The 19,395-nt window shown below is 38.9% G+C and overlaps 1 protein-coding gene across 2 annotated transcripts in view; it reads left to right on the forward strand.

Moving 5' to 3' along the window:
- Nucleotides 1-19,382, forward strand: part of ptk2bb (protein tyrosine kinase 2 beta, b) — a 30,906-nt gene extending 11,524 nt beyond the window's left edge. Inside the window, exons 6-32 of one of the 2 annotated variants that reach the window (XM_034698958.1) lie at nt 875-954; nt 1,189-1,251; nt 1,426-1,480; nt 1,585-1,725; nt 1,805-1,879; nt 3,448-3,549; nt 3,698-3,815; nt 3,978-4,017; nt 4,242-4,273; nt 4,389-4,433; nt 4,525-4,622; nt 6,843-6,924; nt 7,009-7,109; nt 7,215-7,330; nt 8,767-8,867; nt 9,053-9,142; nt 9,961-10,165; nt 10,886-10,994; nt 11,084-11,143; nt 11,226-11,348; nt 11,463-11,615; nt 11,856-11,891; nt 13,604-13,628; nt 13,756-13,790; nt 14,884-15,018; nt 15,158-15,238; nt 18,534-19,381. In XM_034698958.1, the coding sequence (XP_034554849.1) occupies nt 875-954; nt 1,189-1,251; nt 1,426-1,480; nt 1,585-1,725; nt 1,805-1,879; nt 3,448-3,549; nt 3,698-3,815; nt 3,978-4,017; nt 4,242-4,273; nt 4,389-4,433; nt 4,525-4,622; nt 6,843-6,924; nt 7,009-7,109; nt 7,215-7,330; nt 8,767-8,867; nt 9,053-9,142; nt 9,961-10,165; nt 10,886-10,994; nt 11,084-11,143; nt 11,226-11,348; nt 11,463-11,615; nt 11,856-11,891; nt 13,604-13,628; nt 13,756-13,790; nt 14,884-15,018; nt 15,158-15,238; nt 18,534-18,749 (2,517 nt within the window). In that variant the 3' untranslated portion in view covers nt 18,750-19,381. Of the gene's footprint in view, nt 1-874; nt 955-1,188; nt 1,252-1,425; nt 1,481-1,584; nt 1,726-1,804; nt 1,880-3,447; nt 3,550-3,697; nt 3,816-3,977; nt 4,018-4,241; nt 4,274-4,388; nt 4,434-4,524; nt 4,623-6,842; nt 6,925-7,008; nt 7,110-7,214; nt 7,331-8,766; nt 8,868-9,052; nt 9,143-9,960; nt 10,166-10,885; nt 10,995-11,083; nt 11,144-11,225; nt 11,349-11,462; nt 11,616-11,855; nt 11,892-13,603; nt 13,629-13,755; nt 13,791-14,883; nt 15,019-15,157; nt 15,239-18,533 lie in introns of both variants that reach the window. The other variant, XM_034698957.1, reaches the window with a different exon arrangement.
- The last annotated feature ends 13 nt before the right edge of the window (nt 19,383-19,395 follow it).

Consider the following 19,395-nt stretch of genomic DNA (forward strand, 5'->3'; position numbering starts at 1 on the left):
AACTGAGTAGATAAATTAAAATGAATAAATGAATGAATAAATAAATAAAAGTTAAAATTAGTAAAATAATAAAGCAACATTTAAATCAATATAACAGCAATAAGGTAAGAAATAAAATAGTTAAACCCTACATAAAAGCCAGACTGAATAAATACGTTTTTAGTTTACATTTAAAAGTCTCAATATCTCTATCAGCTCCCCTCAGATCCTCCAGCTGACTGTTCCATAGTTTAGGAGCGTAGTGGCTGAAAGCAGCATCTCCAAATGTTTTTGTTCTCCTCTTAGGACCCTTGGCATTTTGCAATATATTATCTCTTAGAATTAAGTTCTAAACCATATTTATATTTTATTTTACTGTGACTTTATCTAAGAAGTCTGGGGACAAAAAAAAAGATGTCTGGGTTTTGGTATTAGAAGTGTAATGGTTTCTGTTATAGTACAGTCCACTCATTTTTGCAAATTGGTTTGCAGAGGAGGCACGAAGAGTAGGCAGGCTGAAGCAGTTTAAATAGAACGCCCATTTTAACATTTTCCAATTGTGTGGATGGTAATCGTCTGAGCTGTGAGCTGGGGTTAAGACCAGCTGATGTATTGTGGGCTGAGTTTGAGTTTGTGGCCTGCATGAACTAAACTGAACTAACCGTAAACACAATTAAATGGTGCAATGACAGCAGATTTTGGGGGTTGTTTTTCAACTCTTAGCTACATACTCTCTTTTTAAGTTGCTTGTCGGACTGTAAACAAAGGCGGTGCACAGAAAAGGAAGTACTACAGAGACATGCATCCCTATCAGATTACAGCTGCAGAGGGAAATATCCCAGTGTATCTGTATTACACATGAACACATCTAACTTCTTCTTTGTTTTAATCCCAGGTACGTAGTGATTACATGCAGTACCATGCCAGTAAGGTCAGCGATGGGATGGCGCTCCAGCTCGGCTGTTTGGAGATCAGGTGAGTCACTGCATTCCTCTCATTCTTCTGCTCCCTCCTTGGTCAAACTTTCACTATCACTTGTTTCTCTGATAAAGGTGAAGTAATGCAGGAGATTAGCATTATACTGACATGTGTTACACAGTGTCAAGTGGAGTCAATTACATGTTAGGGATTTGTGTTTATCACAGATTATGTCCAGATTATCAGTATTTACTGATTAATCTGTGAGATGTGTTTGACTCTGTTTGACAGGAGGTTCTATAAAGACATGAATGCTAAAGGTCTGGAGAAGAAGTCCAACTTTGAGCTGCTAGAGTAAGTATTTTTACCACCTAATTTTATCCAACTTCAGATTTGGGGACATGACTTTTCTCTGAGTTTATTGACAAAATGTTGTTGATGATATTTAGAACATATGAGGTTTTACTTGGACTATATAAAGAAGATTAATACCTTAAAATGTCCCTCATTGTCTTTGTACAAATGAAGAAAAGAAGTGGGGCTGGACCTTTTCTTTCCTGCAGAGCTGATTAACAGCATGAAGGTAAACTATCCTAAAACACTGATTTCACTTTGTTACCTTTTTTACAATCAGACCTTCATCTTTGGGCTCTTGACTAACGTTAAACTGTGTTTGTTTGGATCCAGTCAAGGCAGCTTCGGAAGTTGATCCAGCAAACGTTCCAACAGTTCGCGACACTCAAGGAGGACGACTGTATGGTGAAGTTTTTCGAGACCCTCAAAGAGTTCAATAACTATGATGAAGAGGTTTTCCCCTGTGAACTCGTGGTGAGTGGAAACTAAAGATCCTGAAGCTTCACTCGATAGTCTGCTCTATAGATGTTAACACGCTGTCATTTGTCAACAGCAAGGTTGGAGTCTGGCAGTGGAGCTGGTCATTGGTGGGAGGGGGATTCGTCAACGCACACAGAAGGATTCAGCAGTAAGCAATAGGAAGATATACCGTATGTTGGTGAAGGTTGCCATCTCTAACCTCATAAAATAAAGCACATTGTGTTGTATGCATACAACAATTATACATCTGCAGAGCTAGTAAAGGTCCAGAATTTTGTTAAAGGATATTCAGAAGTTTTTGAAAAAAAGCACATTGACTTAAATGTGAAGAGTCTGATGCAAAGATTGATACCACTGTAGTGTTCGTGCTCTAAACACAAGGCAGGGTCAGCTTTGCCTAGCTCAGGTCAGCTTAGCTTATCTATGATGCTATATTTATTTTTAATTTACTTTTATCAATGGTTTTCTTTTATTCACTTGTTGTTTTTATTTGTTTTACTGATTTTTTATTGTTTAACTTGTTTTTAGTAGGTTATTTTTCACTCTTTTATTTAGCTGTTTCTTTAAGTTATTCCTCTTAAATTCTGTCTGTCCTGTTCTGTTCATTCTTTATTTTATTTATTTTATTTTTTAAAGATGTAAAGCACTTTATAACATCTGTTTTGATAAGTGCTTTATAAATATTATTATAATAATTATAACCATTATAATAATTGTATCATTGTTCTTTATTATTATTATTATTATTATTATTATTATTATTATTATTATTATTATTATTATCATTATTATTATTATTATTATCATTATTATTATTATTATTAGTAGTAGTAGTAGTAGTAGTATTATTAGTATTAGTATTATTAGTATTATTAATACTAATATTAATACTAATAATAATCGCTTGCATATTGAAATTTCTTTTTGGGACCACTTGTTTTTACCGTTGAAATTTTGGACCTTACAGTAAAGCGTGGCAGCATGTCCCCCTCTCTGGTTCATAAGAGTGAGAACGCAGACACAGGATCAGTCAAGTGTTGGTACTTGACACGTGAGGACATTAGAAATACATTATTGGTGCTACTTTAAAGAATCTGAAGATCTAGCAACGCCACTTAAGGCCTGTCAGAGAGAGGTTTGTACTCCTACCTGTTTGGCAGTACGTCAACATACTTCTAATTTCCTGTTCGACTTCCACGTGTCCTCGTGTGCTAAATACTTGTGCATTGATGATGCGTTCATCAACAAAATTACCTCGAAGCATTGATCATTAAACATTTAAATGGTTCCAAAGACGAGGTGAGTAATACTGCAATCGTTGCTGGTAATCTTGCACATTGTGACAATCAGAATCAGAATCAGAAATACTTTATTTATCCTAGGCAGGGAAATTCGGTCATAACATAGCTCTTATAAACAGTCTGTAAGAAATTCAAAATATGAATGAAAGAAAGAATAAAACAAGATATAAATAGAAATAAAATAAAACAAAATAAAGTGAAATAAAATAAAACAAAATAAAGATCAATAAAATAAAGATCAATAAAATAGAATGAAATAAAATAAAACAAAATAATAATAAAGGATATATAGAGAAGCGCAGAATAGTTAGAATTACCAATGTACAAAAGCACTGGGAATGATGGAGCTATATATACGAATGTGATGAGTCCTGTCATATTGTCCTTCATAGCCTTTCTTCTTTGTTTACCTCAGGCTGTTTTTCTAGCTGACTTCAAACAGATCAAGAAAATCCACTGCTTAACGCAGGGCAACGGCAAAGCCCTCATAAACTTCGACATAGAGGGGGCCAGACAAGTGAGTACCACAGTAACACAGCCGTCCCGTCATACAGTATGAATCTGTACACAGTTAAAGCTAAAAGTAGCTGCTGTGTTTATCAGAGCTGCTGTCTGCACAGGAAATTTGACCCGGTGCCCGTGCCCTTTCTTCTCCTCTCTGATAGCGTCTGTCGATCAATGTGGCCACGGTCCCTGTGGCGGAGAACATGATGGACCTTATCGACGGCTACTGCCGCTTGGAAACTGACACAGATGATACGGTTATCTACAGACCAAATAAAGGTGTGTGTGACTCAGCCATGTGCCCTGCTGCTCTCTACATTACTCTAATCACATCCTACAATAAAGAGGGCAGGGATATGTGGAAAAGAAGGAGCTTTAAAAACAGTATGAGGTGTTTTATTAAAACTAATTTACATTTATCATCCCTAATTTCTCTCCTAGATGGTAATACGCGAACTTCCCTACCTGAGCTCCCGACAAGGTGAGTCGACCCTGGCAGTTTTATGGCCCTGATTGATTTGTGACCCTCTCTCAGCCTCAGTATAGCTGCACTCATTCCCTCTTTGGTTGTAATACAAGATGAAAAGTTAGAGTTATTGATGAACGGGAGTGTTTTATTGAATCATTCTGTCAGAGCTCTGAGGAGCCATAACTTGAAAATGTATGACCAGGGCTTTCTCTCATTCTGTCCTCTCTGTGGAGCAGCAGAGACACCAGCACGCTGAGGCACAGTATGGGTGAGCAGACAAGTCTCATAGTTTGACATCACCTCCATGTATCACAAGGCAATACAAGCCCTCATGTCATGATCTTTAAAAAACAACAAGTGAGAGCTTTCTGCTGTTTTTACAGGCTCAGATATCTACTGTGAGATCCTCGATGAAAGGCCAAGATCAGGTTTGTTGATAGTTTTTTTATTGTTTTGCAGAATCTTTACTGTAAAAAATGCTTTTTGAGCTTCGATAAAAAGCAATGTCTTGTTCTGTAGTTGTGAAGTACGGGATCGACAGGAGTGACATTGTTCTGGGACGGATCCTAGGAGAGGGTTTCTTCGGGGAAGTCTACGATGGAGTTTACAAAAAAGCTGTAAGTGTGTCTTCCTGTTACATCTTGCATTAGCATACCCAACCGTCTTCGTCATGAACAAAATTGTGCACAAACATAAGAGATGTATATGAACTACATGGCAGAAGTTGCAGAGGTTACTGTCAAGTTAAAGGTGACATATCACGCTTTTTTCATCAATATATATTGGTCTAAGAGGTCCCAAAAACATGTCTTTAAAGTTTATGCTCAAAAAAAACACTTTGAAATCAGATTTTGGTCTGCCTGAAAACCCCTCTTCTTCAGTCCTCCTCAGAACACTCTGTTTTCTCTCTGACCACGCCCCCTCAGGAAGTGGATGTGCCCTCGGCTCTCCAGCACGTTGATCTAATGTTTACATGTTGGCTGAATTTACACGGCTGCTCAGAGATCACGTCACTTCAACCCTCTGAATCTGATCCAGAATCTGATCCTGACGGAGAGGCGCCTGCAGCAGGACCTTTCTGAAGGATTGGTCACAGATTTAGTGTTTCTTGTTGTTTTATTTATCGGTATGTAGACGTGTGTCTTGGTACACAGCTACGAACATGTAGCTATGTGGCTATGCTAACTAGCGCTAGCACTTATCCATGATAGATAAAAATCATCCACTAGATCTTCAAATCTGCAGACGTGGGGAGTAAAACCGACCTCTGCCAGAAAGGCAGCGGGACCTTTTCTGAAGGATTGGTCACAGATTCTGTGTTTCTTGTTGTTTTATTTGTCAGTATGTCGACGTGTGTCTTGGTACACAGCTACAGCTACGAACATGTAGCTATGTGGCTATGCTAATTAGCGCTAGCACTTATCCATGATAAATAAAAATCATCCACTAGATCTTCAAATCTGCAGACGTGGGGAGTAAAACTGACCTTTGTGTTTATTAAGACAGCCTACAACTAGCATGCCTCCCTCCTAAGCTCCTTGTTAGCACACATTTGTGCAGGTAATGAAAAACGGAGGGGGGATTCAGTATTATTTTATACAGTCTATGGGCTGAACAAGCTCCGAGCTCTGACTCCGTGACAGACCGGATATTGTTGTTACGTAACAAAAACACGGAAGTCTGAAACGGCTCGTTTCACACACATTTACAGAAAGGTGGAGAAATCAAAACAGGGGCAGAATGGATTTTTTTCATTCTCGGGGGGTTTGTAGACATGCCAGGGACACATATTTCAGGTAGAGAACCATTAAAAAGTCAATTTTGCATGATATGTCACCTTTAAATCAAGGTCTCAGTGGCGCTGTGAGTGACACATTTTTGAGCCAGCACCCACTCAGTTTCTCCAACGTTTTCCTCAATGCTTGGATGAAACAGTCCCTGACTCGTTGCAGGTTTCCACTGCCACTGATAGAACTGATTCTATCTCTGAAGCTGTTTTTACAGGCATGTCTGTGGCTGTGCAGGGGCATCGCTACATGGCACAGACGTGGATAGATGCAGATCTCGTCTTTCAGCTTGTCTTTGAAACTTTCTTCCATCGTTGTCCCTGCTGCTGTGTTGACTGTCACATCCCCTGTGCCTCTACACCACCGCAAAAATGCCCAAAAACATAAAAAGAACAAGACTTGACATAAGCCTAGTTTATGCAAAGTCCAGATATAAATCTTAATTTGAGATACTACAGTACAAGTGAAAAAGAAGGCCTGAATTGTTTTTAATGAGTAAAATTATGTACCAATGCAGCAAAAAAAGAATTAAAACGTTCATCTTTTAAAAGAAACTAAACAAGTTTCTTGCTGCTGTGGCAGATATTTGTACTCATGACAAGCAATAAGTCCTAATTGTTGGCTTGTGATTTCTTGAAATAAGAGTTGCATCTGACCTTGTCTTATAAATGTGGCTTATACTATGTCTAATAAGATGCTTTTGACAAGATTTAGATGAATTCACTTGGTAGAATTTAAGTTATTGCAGTGTAAGTAACAAGAAGTCATAACTGCTGCACAAATAAGATAGTTTTCGAACATAAATCCTTGAAAAAAATGATTGTTTGGGCCGTACAAGGTTCCAAAATTGTAAAAACTGGTAGATAAAGACTCAGGGTTACTTATTTGTTCAACCAATTATCAGAGAGTTGCAATCAGTCTTATAATGCAAAATTGACTGATTGATTCAGCTCTAAAGTAAGCTGTTGAGTCCAGTTTTAGTGAATACACTCTCAGTGATTTCCATTGAATTCTCAGCATCTCTCTGTTTCCTCTTCGTTGATGTCACAGGACGGTGACAGAGTCAACGTAGCGGTGAAAACCTGCAAAGACTGCTCCCCTGATGTGATGGAGAAGTTCATGAGTGAAGCAGGTAATCAAATGATCAAGTCCCTGTGATAACTTTTAACTTCAGTAAAGACTTAAAAAGTATCTGAACTCTGTGTGTATGTGTCAGTTATTATGAAGAACCTGGACCATCAGCACATCGTCAAACTGATCGGGATCATAGAGGAGGATCCTGTGTGGATCGTCATGGAGCTCTATCAGCATGGAGAGGTTAGTTTGAACCCTGATGTTCACTATTAACTGAACTGATGCAGCAACGTTTATCCTCCTCAGTGTGACAGGAAGTGTCTGAAGTATTTCCTGTCATTCTTGCAGCTCGGGAACTACCTGACCCAGAACCACGGCACGTTGACAAACATAACGCTGGTTCTGTTCAGCCTGCAGATCTGCAAAGCTCTGGTCTACCTGGAAGGAGTCAACATGGTGCACAGGTTAGAGACTCCTTTAACGTTCTTACTAGGAAGTCGAGATACTGCTTTCATTCCTTGTCTGTGAACATGTGCTCCACCTGTCAGTACGTCTTCATTCAGGTGGTTTGTAAGATTCAATGTGTTGAAACTTGTAGACTTTCCTCCTCCTCTCAGCATGTTTTACTGTGCTTACACTCATTACATCATCATAGAAGTAATGCATCTTTTCGGTCATGATTTTGGTCTTTTGTTGCATACATGTTTGAAGAGGCACAACTTGTAATGTTCAATGCTGATGAGGCTGCAGCAAAGGTCCTATCCTCTGCTCAGATTCCCCGTGTCACATCTGTCTGGCAGGATTTCAGTGCTTTGGCAGGTGAAGCTCAAAAACAGGCCAAAGAAGCATCTGAGTGTTTTTAAAGTAAACTTAACACTAAACTTTTGAATCTGGCTTTTAACTTGGAGTAACCTATTTTCAGCCCTGGACTGCATTATTACCATTATTACAATTATTACCATTGTTTGACAACTTTTTTATTTTTATGTTTATTTTTATTTTTATTTTTATTTTTATTTTATTTTATTTAACTTTTATTTTATTTATTTCTGGTATTCATCAAATTTTATTGTAATGATTTTATTTCATTTTTCTGGAATTTATCTGAGCTTATTTTATGGATTTAATTACATTTGTCTGGTATCTATCTGATTTTATTTTACTGATTATTTTTTATTTATTGATTGATTTTTTTAAATGATTTCATATGATTTTATTTTATTTATTTTATTGAAATGATTGTATTTTATTTTCTGGCATTTATCAGATTTTTTTATGGATTGTATTGAAATGATTTTAATTGTTTTTAAATCAATTTTTCTGCTATTTATCTGGTTTATTGTATTGATTTGATTGCAATGAATCTAATATATTTTTTGGCATTCATCTGATTTTTTTGATTGATTTTATTGTAATTATTTCTTATTTGTTTTAATCAGTTTTTCTGGTATTATCTTTGATTTTATTGACTTTATTGTAATGATATAATTTCAAATATTCCATATTACTTTCCTCCATTCTTCTTTTTTTAAAGCCTTGTATCATTTTACCTCTGGTGGTGTCAATATAAAACTTTAATTCTAACTTTAAATGTTTATACAAAAACATGTGATTTCATAGAGTTAATGTGAAAAACACGTTTCTCTCAGTTTGTTTCTGCAGAATTGTATCAACAAGTTTCAGGCAGCGACGCAGACACTCAAGAGTTCAATCTGCTGTGACGGAAAAACACAGACAGAGGAAATTAGTTTCAGCTTCTGTGGAGGACTCAAACATTTCCTTTGCTTTATTTAATGCTACATTTCTGTGAGCACTGGAGCAGCAAAGTCAGGGTCTGTGTTTGTCCTCCGTGCTCACATAAACCTCAACCTTTCTTTCTCTCTTCTTGTTATTCTAACAGAGACATCGCGGTTCGGAACGTGTTGGTGGCCACTCCAGACTGCGTGAAGCTGGGAGACTTCGGTCTGTCCAGATACATAGAGGATGAGGAGTACTACAAAGGTAAGAACTCAAACTGATTTGATTCATTAGACACTTAGCATTTTGTCTTTTCAGACTTAAAATGATCCTCACATTCTTTACAAAACACACAAACTACTAAAAATGACAAATAAAATCTTAAACTCTGCAGTGAAGACTTTAAAAACGGCTACCATGAAATAACAAAGTGTCCCCTCTCCCTGCAGCATCCGTAACTCGGTTGCCGATTAAGTGGATGGCGCCAGAATCAATCAACTTCAGACGTTTCACCTCGGCCAGTGACGTGTGGATGTTTGGTGAGTTTGTGATACACTGACACAGCACAGCGGCTCAGTGCAAACACATTTATGATCTTTAGAGCTCCAGACAGGATGCACGCTCAATCATACATGATAAAGGGCAGCTGGCTGGTTAATCTTCAACCCAAACCGCCACCGCATGATTTTATGATGTGGTAAAAATGATTTGAGGTTTTATGGGAGCTAATGGCCGTGGAGGTCCTGAGTCTAACGTTACCACACACACACACACACCGGGGCTTTTGTCTTTCCCAGAGGTTCACGAGTCAAATTAGAGTCTCACTTTTCGTCACCTGAGCCCAGTTAAGCAAGAATGACACAGTTTTGGAAATCTACTCCTGGGAGAAGATACAATCTTGTACAGATCACCAAGTCTGGATTTGCCAGAGCTACAAATTTGGCTTCAGTTACATGCTTTGTCCACAGGGGGCGCTATAAGCATCTAAGACTCTGCCAAAAGTTGAATCAGTGGAGCAAACTGAGCTTGAACGATGGAGGATTTGTTTGTTTTTATCTTTGGAGCATGATCAAACTATCTAAACTTTATATTTTTAAGGTGAAGAAAATATGAGATTCCACAAACAAGTTAGACATGTTGATTTTTAAAAATGTGTTTATTCTACATATAAATTAAACAGATAGTTGCCTTGTTAGACATGTAGACATTAGTAATCAAGTAAAACACACGTGAGGTTTGTTTGTTGTGCTGAGTCTCAGAGCTTTCTTCCTTGCTGCTCATTTGTCTCCTTCCTTCTGCATTGATGTATAAACAAGTCCTCATTGTCTCGTCTCTCTCTGTTCCTGTTCCTCGATAGCCGTGTGTGTGTGGGAGATCATGAGTCGCGGGCAGCAGCCGTTTTTCTGGCTGGAGAACAGAGACGTCATCAACCAGCTGGAGCAGGGGATCAGGCTGCCCAAACCAGACGACTGCCCCCCGGCCCTCTACTCACTCATGACCCGCTGCTGGTCCTACGACCCTGGAGAGAGACCAAACTTCACCGAGCTGGTGGTCAAGATCAGGTAATGCTTTATTAAAGCTATACTAAGACAGGGATTCTCAAACTTTTTTGGCTTGTGTACCCCTGTTCAAAAACAATTTCAGCCAAGTACCCCCCTTTTAAGGCTAAGAAAAATTTTCAGGATATGGAAAAATAACATGAATAAATGTATGCATGTGGTTTTACAGTGTCATAATAACATTGAATTGAAAGATGACACAAATTCTATACTTTTTTAGTGCAATATTTTTCAGGAATAATTAAAGATTGAGGCAGCTAGTACCTTTGATGGCCCAAGGAGCACAGATTTATTTCTGTCAAACAAGAAGCATCTCAACCACCTGTCCATTGTTATCCTCCTGGCCAAGCTTTTATTAGCATGAAAATGTACTTGATCGCTTGCTGAACATTGACGTCAACAGACGATGGCCGTCTGGTTCAAGCGGTTTTGAAAATAAGATAATTTAAAGAATGACTATGCTCAATTTTGAAATAGTTACCTATTTGTTGTTGCATTGACATACAAATTAAATGCTGTTGATAAAGTTGTTTTTAATCAGATTTTTTAAAAATGTGTTGTGATGCAATTTTATTTTATTTTTTACATTTGTCATGTACCCCTTGCAGTACTCCCACGTACCCCTTTGAGAATCACTGTACTAAGAGCTCTACTGTAGCTATTATGTGTTTTAGTACCATCCTTACTTCTTTATGATACAATTTGATGTCTTGAATCTATCAGTGATGTCCACAATATGGAGAAGGAGCAGGAAGTGGAGAGAGAGCGAGACAGGGCACGCTCCACCAAATATTTTGACCCCAAGTTCAACTTCAACGAGCCTCCTCCGAAGGTTTGAATCCCTCACAAACTCAGATACTGTTTTGCTAAGATGCATTTTCTAGTGCACACTTAATGCATCCTTTTCTATATCCTCTGCAGCCTTCAAGAATGAAACCCGGGAGGTTTGGGAACACGCTCAGCATCGGCCTACACATTCAGGTATGTCTGAAGAGGCTTATTTCCTTTGAAAATATGACTAGGAAAATGTGAATTCAAATTTCATGTGTTTGTGTCTGTGCAGCTGAACGAGGCCTTGTGTGCCAGCTCACCTGACCTTGCTAGCCCATGTGAATACCAGTCACCTGTGGACTCTATGAACACTCTACCCCTGCCGATCAGGTCCCCTCGGCGTCGCAGCATGGGGGTAAGACACTCTTACATTTTAACTTATACTTGAAGTCACATCTATGATTAAAAAATGACAGCATCTAGCGACCACAACAAAATCAATACCTGCTCTTAAACTCCTTATCTGTAGGAGAGCGAGTTTCCTCGACTGGAAGCAAACACCCGGGAGGACGCCCAGCGCCTGTGGCAGAGAGAGAAGCAGCACATGCACGACACTCTCCGCCAGCAGAAAGAGCAGATGATGGAGGATGAAAAGTGGCTGGAGAAGGAGGAGAGACTCCTGGTGGGAAACAGAGCATCATTAACATTTGTCAAGCCCCTCTCTGTGTCACTGTGTGCCCCCGCTTCAAATTTCAATGTGGCCCTGGAGGCTACGCTGAGCGAGGCGTCGTTAAACAATTTAAAGTCTCTGGTTCGCTCTCGACGCCCCGCTAGTCTGAATCTGAATGTTCCCCTGATGACAGTGCCAAAGAGAGGGTCCATGTCCATACTCTATAAAATGAACCTGCCTGTTCTTTTGCAGGACCCAATGGGACCAGAGGACCCTAACAACCCTGGGGTAAGTGTCTGCTTGTAGAAACTGTGATTTAAAGGACAGATTAGAGGAAACGTACAGTTTGTTTTGTGCAAAATTCAATTCTTATCCCACTGGACACATACCCTGTAAAGTCAGCAGTATGTTATATTTAGAAAGCAGCAGCAGTGGGGCTACAACGCATTTATGATACCCTCAGCTACTGCAGCAATAAACGCTGTGGGGACATTATTAAAATACTCTAAGATTTGAAAGAAGGAAGTGTTAATCTATCAAGAAAACAACTAAAATACCCTCTGAAATAATTAAGTTAAATATGTAGGACAAGAAACTCAAAGTTTTCCAGAAAAAACACATTTGTTTTCCCTTTAGAGCTCGTGTAAGGCATTGTCAACTTGTGTTGTTTTTGGCGCCCCCCTGTGGACAAAGCAGTCTTTGTGTAGTTACTGATTCTTGACAAAAATATCTCATCCTCCCTTCTCTTTAAAGTCAAATGTATCAGTCATTGAGGATTTTGCTGTTGAACTTCTGTAAAAAAGGCTGTAACAGCAGCATGCAGTGAATTAGTTGTACACCTACCCCCTGCTGCTGGTTTCAGACATTAAAAATAACTTTAGAAGAGTAGTCACTCTTCTTGTTTATGGTCTTGTTTGCTCTTTAAGGACATAGAAGGACATTGTTATTAGTTTCAGTCTGTTTTAACATCAGTTAAAATTCCTTACAGGAGCTTTAAAAGTAGTACAGTTTATTATTTTTCATTGGAAATCGGTAAAAATGAAATAAAGTGATTTGTGAGCACTGTAAAAGAAAAACTGTAGATTTTTTTTATTTAGCTGTATAATAATATAACTGTAGCCCAGTGATTGGCTGGCGACTTGTCCAGGGTGTACCATGCCTTTTGCCCAATCACAGCCGGGATAGGCTCCAGTCCCTGTGACCCCAAATGGGATAAGCAGTATAGATAAAGGATGGATGGATAAATCAATCAATCAATTAATCAGACTTTATATGTAAAGCACTTTTCATACCATGATATTGTAACACAAAGTGCTGTGCATAAAAATGATAAAAATAGGAGTAATAAAATAGAATGAATTAAAAATACAAAAAAATTGAAGACCGACCGCCAAACCCACACCACGATCTGGATGCAAGAATATGATATATAGATAATAATAATAATAATAATGATAATGATAGTAAAAATAATAATAGTAAAAATAATAAAATAAATAAATAAATAAATAAAAATAAAAAAACTGAGGAAATGCTGTCATGATATCTTAACAAGGAAATGATAAAGATAGAAAATATTAATATTTATATTAATTTAATCCAGTAGAATTAAATATTTTGATAACACTAAGCTAGCATTTCCATCTCCTAATGATTAAATATATTTCAAATTACACACTTTAATGAGTTTGCTTCCAGTTAACAAAATTACTGCTCTCTTCATAAGTCACTGTCAGGTTGATGCCAAAAAATCACAAATTGTTTCTAATGTGGTTATCAGACGGTGTTTAGGGAAATAATGAGACATCATCAAGCAGAGTAATGAGTCTGCATTCAGCAGGAGAGATATTCAATAGATGATTAATATATATTGGAGTTATTAAACACTGTGTTTGCAAACAGGGGGTACTGTTCCTGTAAGTTTTGTGCTAAGTTTTATTGTAAGCGCCTACAGGATGTTTGTTCTGTAACTCATAAAGTCTATCTTTTATATGTTTCAGTCCCCTGAAGCCGACACAGGGCATGGTAAGTGCTAAAAAGAAGGTGACACATACTTTACAAAACACCACATGAACTATTCTAACCTCAACTTTGTCTTCATTTCCTCTCGTCTGTCTCTGTTTCTCATGTTGTTCATCTTTCTGCCCTGCAGCAGTTCCAGAGAAACCCCCAAGGCTCACAGCGCAGGTAATTCTGTCATCATTTTACATTTTTAATATCTTCTAAAGACCATTCAATCAATCAATCTTTATTTGTATAGCGCCAAATCACAACAAACGTTATCTCAAGACGCTTTTACAAACATAGGAGGTCTAGACCGCTCTGTGTCAAATTATGAACAGAGACTCAACTTCAAGACAGGGTAAGGCTCAGTCTGACCCCACCTTAATCCATCATGAGCATTGCACATCGCAGTATTTAGCTAGCTACAGTGGCGAGGAAAAACTTCCTTTTAACAGGCAGAAACCTCAGGCAGAACCAGACTCATGTTAGACAGCCATCATGCCTCGACCGAGTTGGGTCTGGAAAGACAGATAGAGGGGAGTAAGAGAGAGAGGTGATAGTGATGAGACAAGTCGTAGAAGCTGTTGCCGCTGGAGTCCAGCACGTCCGTATCAGCTGGAGTCCAGATCGTCCGCAGCAGGAGGACGTCTACGGCAGCTCAGAGGAATCTACGAGACAAGGGAGCTCAGGAAGCTCAGGGACTCCAGAAAGGTCTATGGTTAGTAACTTTAATGGGACAGGGAGAGTTAAAGTAAGTGATGAAGGGGTTGGGGGGAAGGGGGTGAGCTAGGATCCCAGTGTGTCAGTGTGCCAGTTCCCCCGGCAGTCTAGGCCTATAGCAGCATGACAAAAGCTGGTCCAAGCCTGATCCAGCTCTAACTATAAGCTTTGTCAAAAAGGAAAGTTTTAAGCCTACTCTTAAAAGTGGAGAGGGTGTCTGCCTCCCGGACCCTGACTGGTAGATGATTCCAAAGGAGAGGGGCCTGATAACTGAAGGTTCTACCTCCCATACTACTTCTAGAGATTTTAGGTACAACTAGCAAGCCTGCATGTTGGGAGCGTAGAGTTCTAGAGGGGTAATAGGGCACAATGAGCTCTTTAACTTTATTAGGAATTATTCTAATGAAGTCATATATCTAAAGGAAGTACAATAACCCTTCACCTAAGTTCAGAGAGCAGTGATGCTACCATGCATTTAAAGTAGTGTGTAGTTAATGTGTAAAGTAATGAGGATGAGAAGGTGAGCTATTAAAACACATTGAACTCCTTCACTTAGCCCGCACCGACCGCTGAGCTGGACCGCTCCGACGACAAAGTGTACCAGTCCGTCATGAACGTCGTCAAAGTGGTCGTCCAACTCAAGAATGATATCCCCGAGATGCAGCCGGAGCTATACATCACCATCGTCCAGGTACACTGAGACAAATCTCTTCTTCACTTCACTCTGTTGCTGCTTCAGAAGCTAACTTCAAGTATGAATTGTAGTCAAAAAGACAAAAGGCTGTGAGTCATACATCTGATTAACTCTCCGCATTGATCTTCACCCACAGTCTGTCGGGATGGCTTTACGAGATCTGATCCGCAGCGTGGATGACATACTGCCCACCTTGCACGAGTCTGTCAGGACTGAGGTACTGTTTATTGTCTGCACCTTGTTTGCTGTGTTTTCTCATCTTCTTTGCTCCCTTTCTTTATTGATTTTTTGTCCTCACGCCGTTCTGCTGCTCGTCTCTGGAACCAAAAGTGACTGAACTTCTCCTCGAACACAGAGCAAGCAAGGAGAAAGTTAACACGTCATGTTTACTATTAAGGCTGAGGACAAGGAAAATCCATAGGCTGCATAAAAGAGCAGATTCTTTAAGACATATTTATCAATTTATGAAAGGGGTAAACAGATGTTATTTTATTGTGATGCATCTTACTTCATAACACCACAGCAGATTTATATGCATGCAGGAAAATGTATGCGCTGTATCTTCAGCTCATATTTGAAACTGTTGGAATGAATTAGCTCCTCCCTGTAGGCGTTAAAAACAAACCATTTAATGTCTTCACAAAGACAGTGTATAAATATGTGGTGGAACAGTTTTTATGCAGTACTTCAAGCCTTTTTCACAGGAGACATTTTTTCCTGTCACAGTGGGAAGAGCATTAAAGAGGGCTAAACAATAGTTAGTTCAAACCAAGGCACTCTATAAGCTTGGACACGGATACATCACTGTGAAAACTAACTTGCTGCATCACTTTGTCTCAAAGATTCTCAATAAAAATAGTTCAAAGTGAAACAAAAGGTCAGATAAAGATAATTTAAGACATCCAGAGTCACTTTAACATACTGTATTCAAAGTAACAAAACTGCAGGGAGATGTTTGTGTTGCTTCAGAGCAGTCCAAGCGGGTACGCCATGAAGCAAAACCATCATACCAAGGCTTTGTTTTAGCAAGCTGGGTCAACAAAGGTTCAGGTTCCAATTAAAGATAACGAGCATCACAAAGCAGGTTATGAACCCAGGCTTTCTGCTTCAGGTTCCCTGCACACTCACATGAAAAGATGCATTTATCGCCTCATTTGCTGCATAAAAAGGGACAATCACAATGAGAGGAGAGATGATGAATATTAAAGTTATATCTGCTGCTGCAATTACAGAAATGAAGGAATCCTGCAGAAAATATGGTTACTTGAGTTAATTTGATTTTACCACACAATACACGCTGAGTTAAATCAGAAGTCTGCTTTTAGGCCTTTGTCTTCCTTTTCCCTCCAAACCTGACGTGTTTGTGTGACTCCTTCCTTTATAATTTGGCGTTTGAGAGAAAATGACCTGAAGTGGATGCTTTGGAGATTTAAGTTTAAACCTTATTTATGAATTACCTTAATTTAACCATTTTTTGACATTTAGATTTGTAAATTATAGTACACGCTTCCTTAATTGATATCCTTTTTTGCTATTTCCCATTAAAAAAATGCGAAAAATATCTCATATTCGTCTTTAAACATCTTACAATCTGTTTACAGTTTCACACAAGAATGCAGAAAATAAAATATTTCAGCTCCAGGGCCGGGGCAATCACCTTTTTTTAGGATTACGGTGTTAAAAACAAAATAAATTATAAAACAGGGAGAAAAATATTGAAAAGATGGCTTCGGAGACATGCATTCTCAAACTAGCCTGTACAGTCTTGATGAAGAAATATCCCTCTGTCCTGAAATAACAAAGGATAAACCTTAAAAAGGTAGAAAATTGTTACAGCTTGAGCAAAGGACCAGGACCCAAATGCAAAGTACAGGGAAAAAATTATTTATTAAGCAAAAAAACAAGGTTCAACTAAAGCGTCTTGCGGGTAAAAACAACTGAGAAAAAGTACAAAACTAGGAGTAACACAAAATCACCCAAAAAGGGGGAAAAAGGTTCTATCAAAACACTCACAAACAAAAAACTAGGAATCAATCCTCTGGAAAACACTCGAGATAAGTACACAGAAAGCGTGGCTTGAATCTCCTCAGGAGCAAGGCTACAATGGGACATGGAGCATGCGGCTAGAGGAAAATAATCTGGCACTGGAGGAGTGTTTGGTGGCAGCTTAAGAAGCCAATGCTGATGAAAAAATCAGGGACAGGTGTGCCTGATGAGCCTCACTCCTGAGGAGACCAGCCCCGCCCCTACCCATGCAACCTGCAGGCAGAGAGAGAGAGGGTTAGGGCAAATAACAAAAAAATCAGGACCATAACAGAAAATACCATTAACATTACCATTATTTGACATTTAGATGTGTAAATTCCCTTCTTTTTCATTTTGTGCATCAAAAATCCTCCACATCTTTGTACATAAGCATTGACCTGTTACCTCTGAGGTATATAAATAGTTCAAACAGACCTGGATCCTGTGTTTTGGCAACACCACAAACACTTTTTTACTGAGTGTTTCTGTTTAATTCTAATGTGAGAGATCTACACAGAATAACTCTGAAACTGTAATAATGAGAAACATGATTGCAATAATAGAAACTGGATTACTTTGGATACTTTCACCTCATAAAAACATGGAAATAACTCCAGTAGCCTGTTTCACTGATTGCCAAAGTGAGGGTCTCCAGACATTTGAAAGATGGTCCAAATAATAATAATTATTATGAACTGCATATTTAAACAAAAACATTAACATCTTACGTATTAATCCCCATGGGGGGAATTCATGTTTAACACTGGTGTTTTTTGATCATGCTACACACACAGTTTTCTACATACAGTCATGCACAAATATGCTATGAACATGCATTTATGGAGAGGTGTCAGAGTGAGGAGGCTTCCATCAACTAGCACCACCCGAGCAGTTGGGGGGTTCAGTGCCTTGCTCAAGGGCATCTGAGCAGTGCCCAGGCTAATGAACCAGCAGCTCTCCAGCCACTGATCCAATTGCCAAACTTTGTCCATACTGGGACTTGAACCAGTGACCCTCCGCTTCCCAAGCCAAGTCCCTATGGACTGAACTACTGCCTACAATATTTTATCCATTATCAAGATAAAAAAATAGTATGCAAATGAAAAGTATTGACCAATCAGAATTGGGTATTAAGCACAGCAGTGTAATAAGCAGAAAACATACAAACAGTATCACCTCCAAGGTCGTGCTGTTTGCTCAGATGTGATTATCTTCCACATTCAGCCTGCAGCCGTGTGTCTGTGTCTGAATCACAGCCATGCAGCACGGCTCAACCTTCAGTATGATATTGTTGAAGTGTCCCAGTAACCCCTGACAGTAAAGCAGCATGCTCTTTATCCAGACCCTGCAGCTAAAGCAGCTAAATGGAGTTACGTGGTCATTATATTATGTACAGCTGTGCTCCACCTACTGTGCGATGGATCTAAATAGCCAACAGTGCCCTCACGTAAGGAATGACCCTTGGTGTTTGTTTACGCTCCCCACAGATCGAGGGCACCCAAAAGCTGCTTAACAACGACATGGCAGAGCTGATCAGCAAAATGCGTCTGGCCCAGCAGAACGCCATCACCTCTCTGAAAGAGGAGTGTAAGAAGCAGCTGCTGGCTGCGTCTCACACTCTGGCTATGGACAGCAAGAACATGTTGGACGCTGTGGACCAAGCCAGAGTCAGGGCCAACCTCGCCAAGCCGGTGACGCTCTAGTGGACTGTAAACAATCTCGTTCAAGGTCACATGTCAAGATTTGATCACTTTGCTTCATCTTGAGTCAGAAATGATGAGCTTAGTCACAAAGTCAGACTGTGAGCGTCTGTTCTCATGTAAATGTGTGTTGTTTGGTTTTAATGTGATGCTACAGCTCAGTGGAGTAAAGTTAATGTGCGTTTTTACTGAGGTAGTATATACTGTATACAGAATTAATGAGTCAGCATCATGTCTAGGAGGTCAGAGCTTCACTTGTTCTGTTTGTAATCTGTGATATATTCGTTTGATTATTTGCCCTGAAATGGAATTATTCTTGTAAATATAAAAACTGTCTCATATTAGGTACAATAGAATTTACTGAGAGGCATAAATAGGACATTTAATACCATTTCAAACACGTAAAGTTCAGTCTTTTAACATTTACCTTAAACAAAACACACACATGCTTTGGATACAAACATTACTGATCTCAAATTTTAACTTTAAAACATTGAGATGATCACAAAGATATATTTCAGGTACTCCGCTCAACTTGAAAGATTTTAAGTTCTCTCAATATGTCTTTTATTATTTGACAAAATAAAGCTATTACATGTAAGTCATGTTACATGAAAATAAATGTATTGATGCTCACGGTTGTATTTTC

This window comes from Notolabrus celidotus, chromosome 13 (genome assembly GCF_009762535.1).
Source record: "Notolabrus celidotus isolate fNotCel1 chromosome 13, fNotCel1.pri, whole genome shotgun sequence".
NCBI lineage: Eukaryota > Metazoa > Chordata > Actinopteri > Labriformes > Labridae > Notolabrus > Notolabrus celidotus.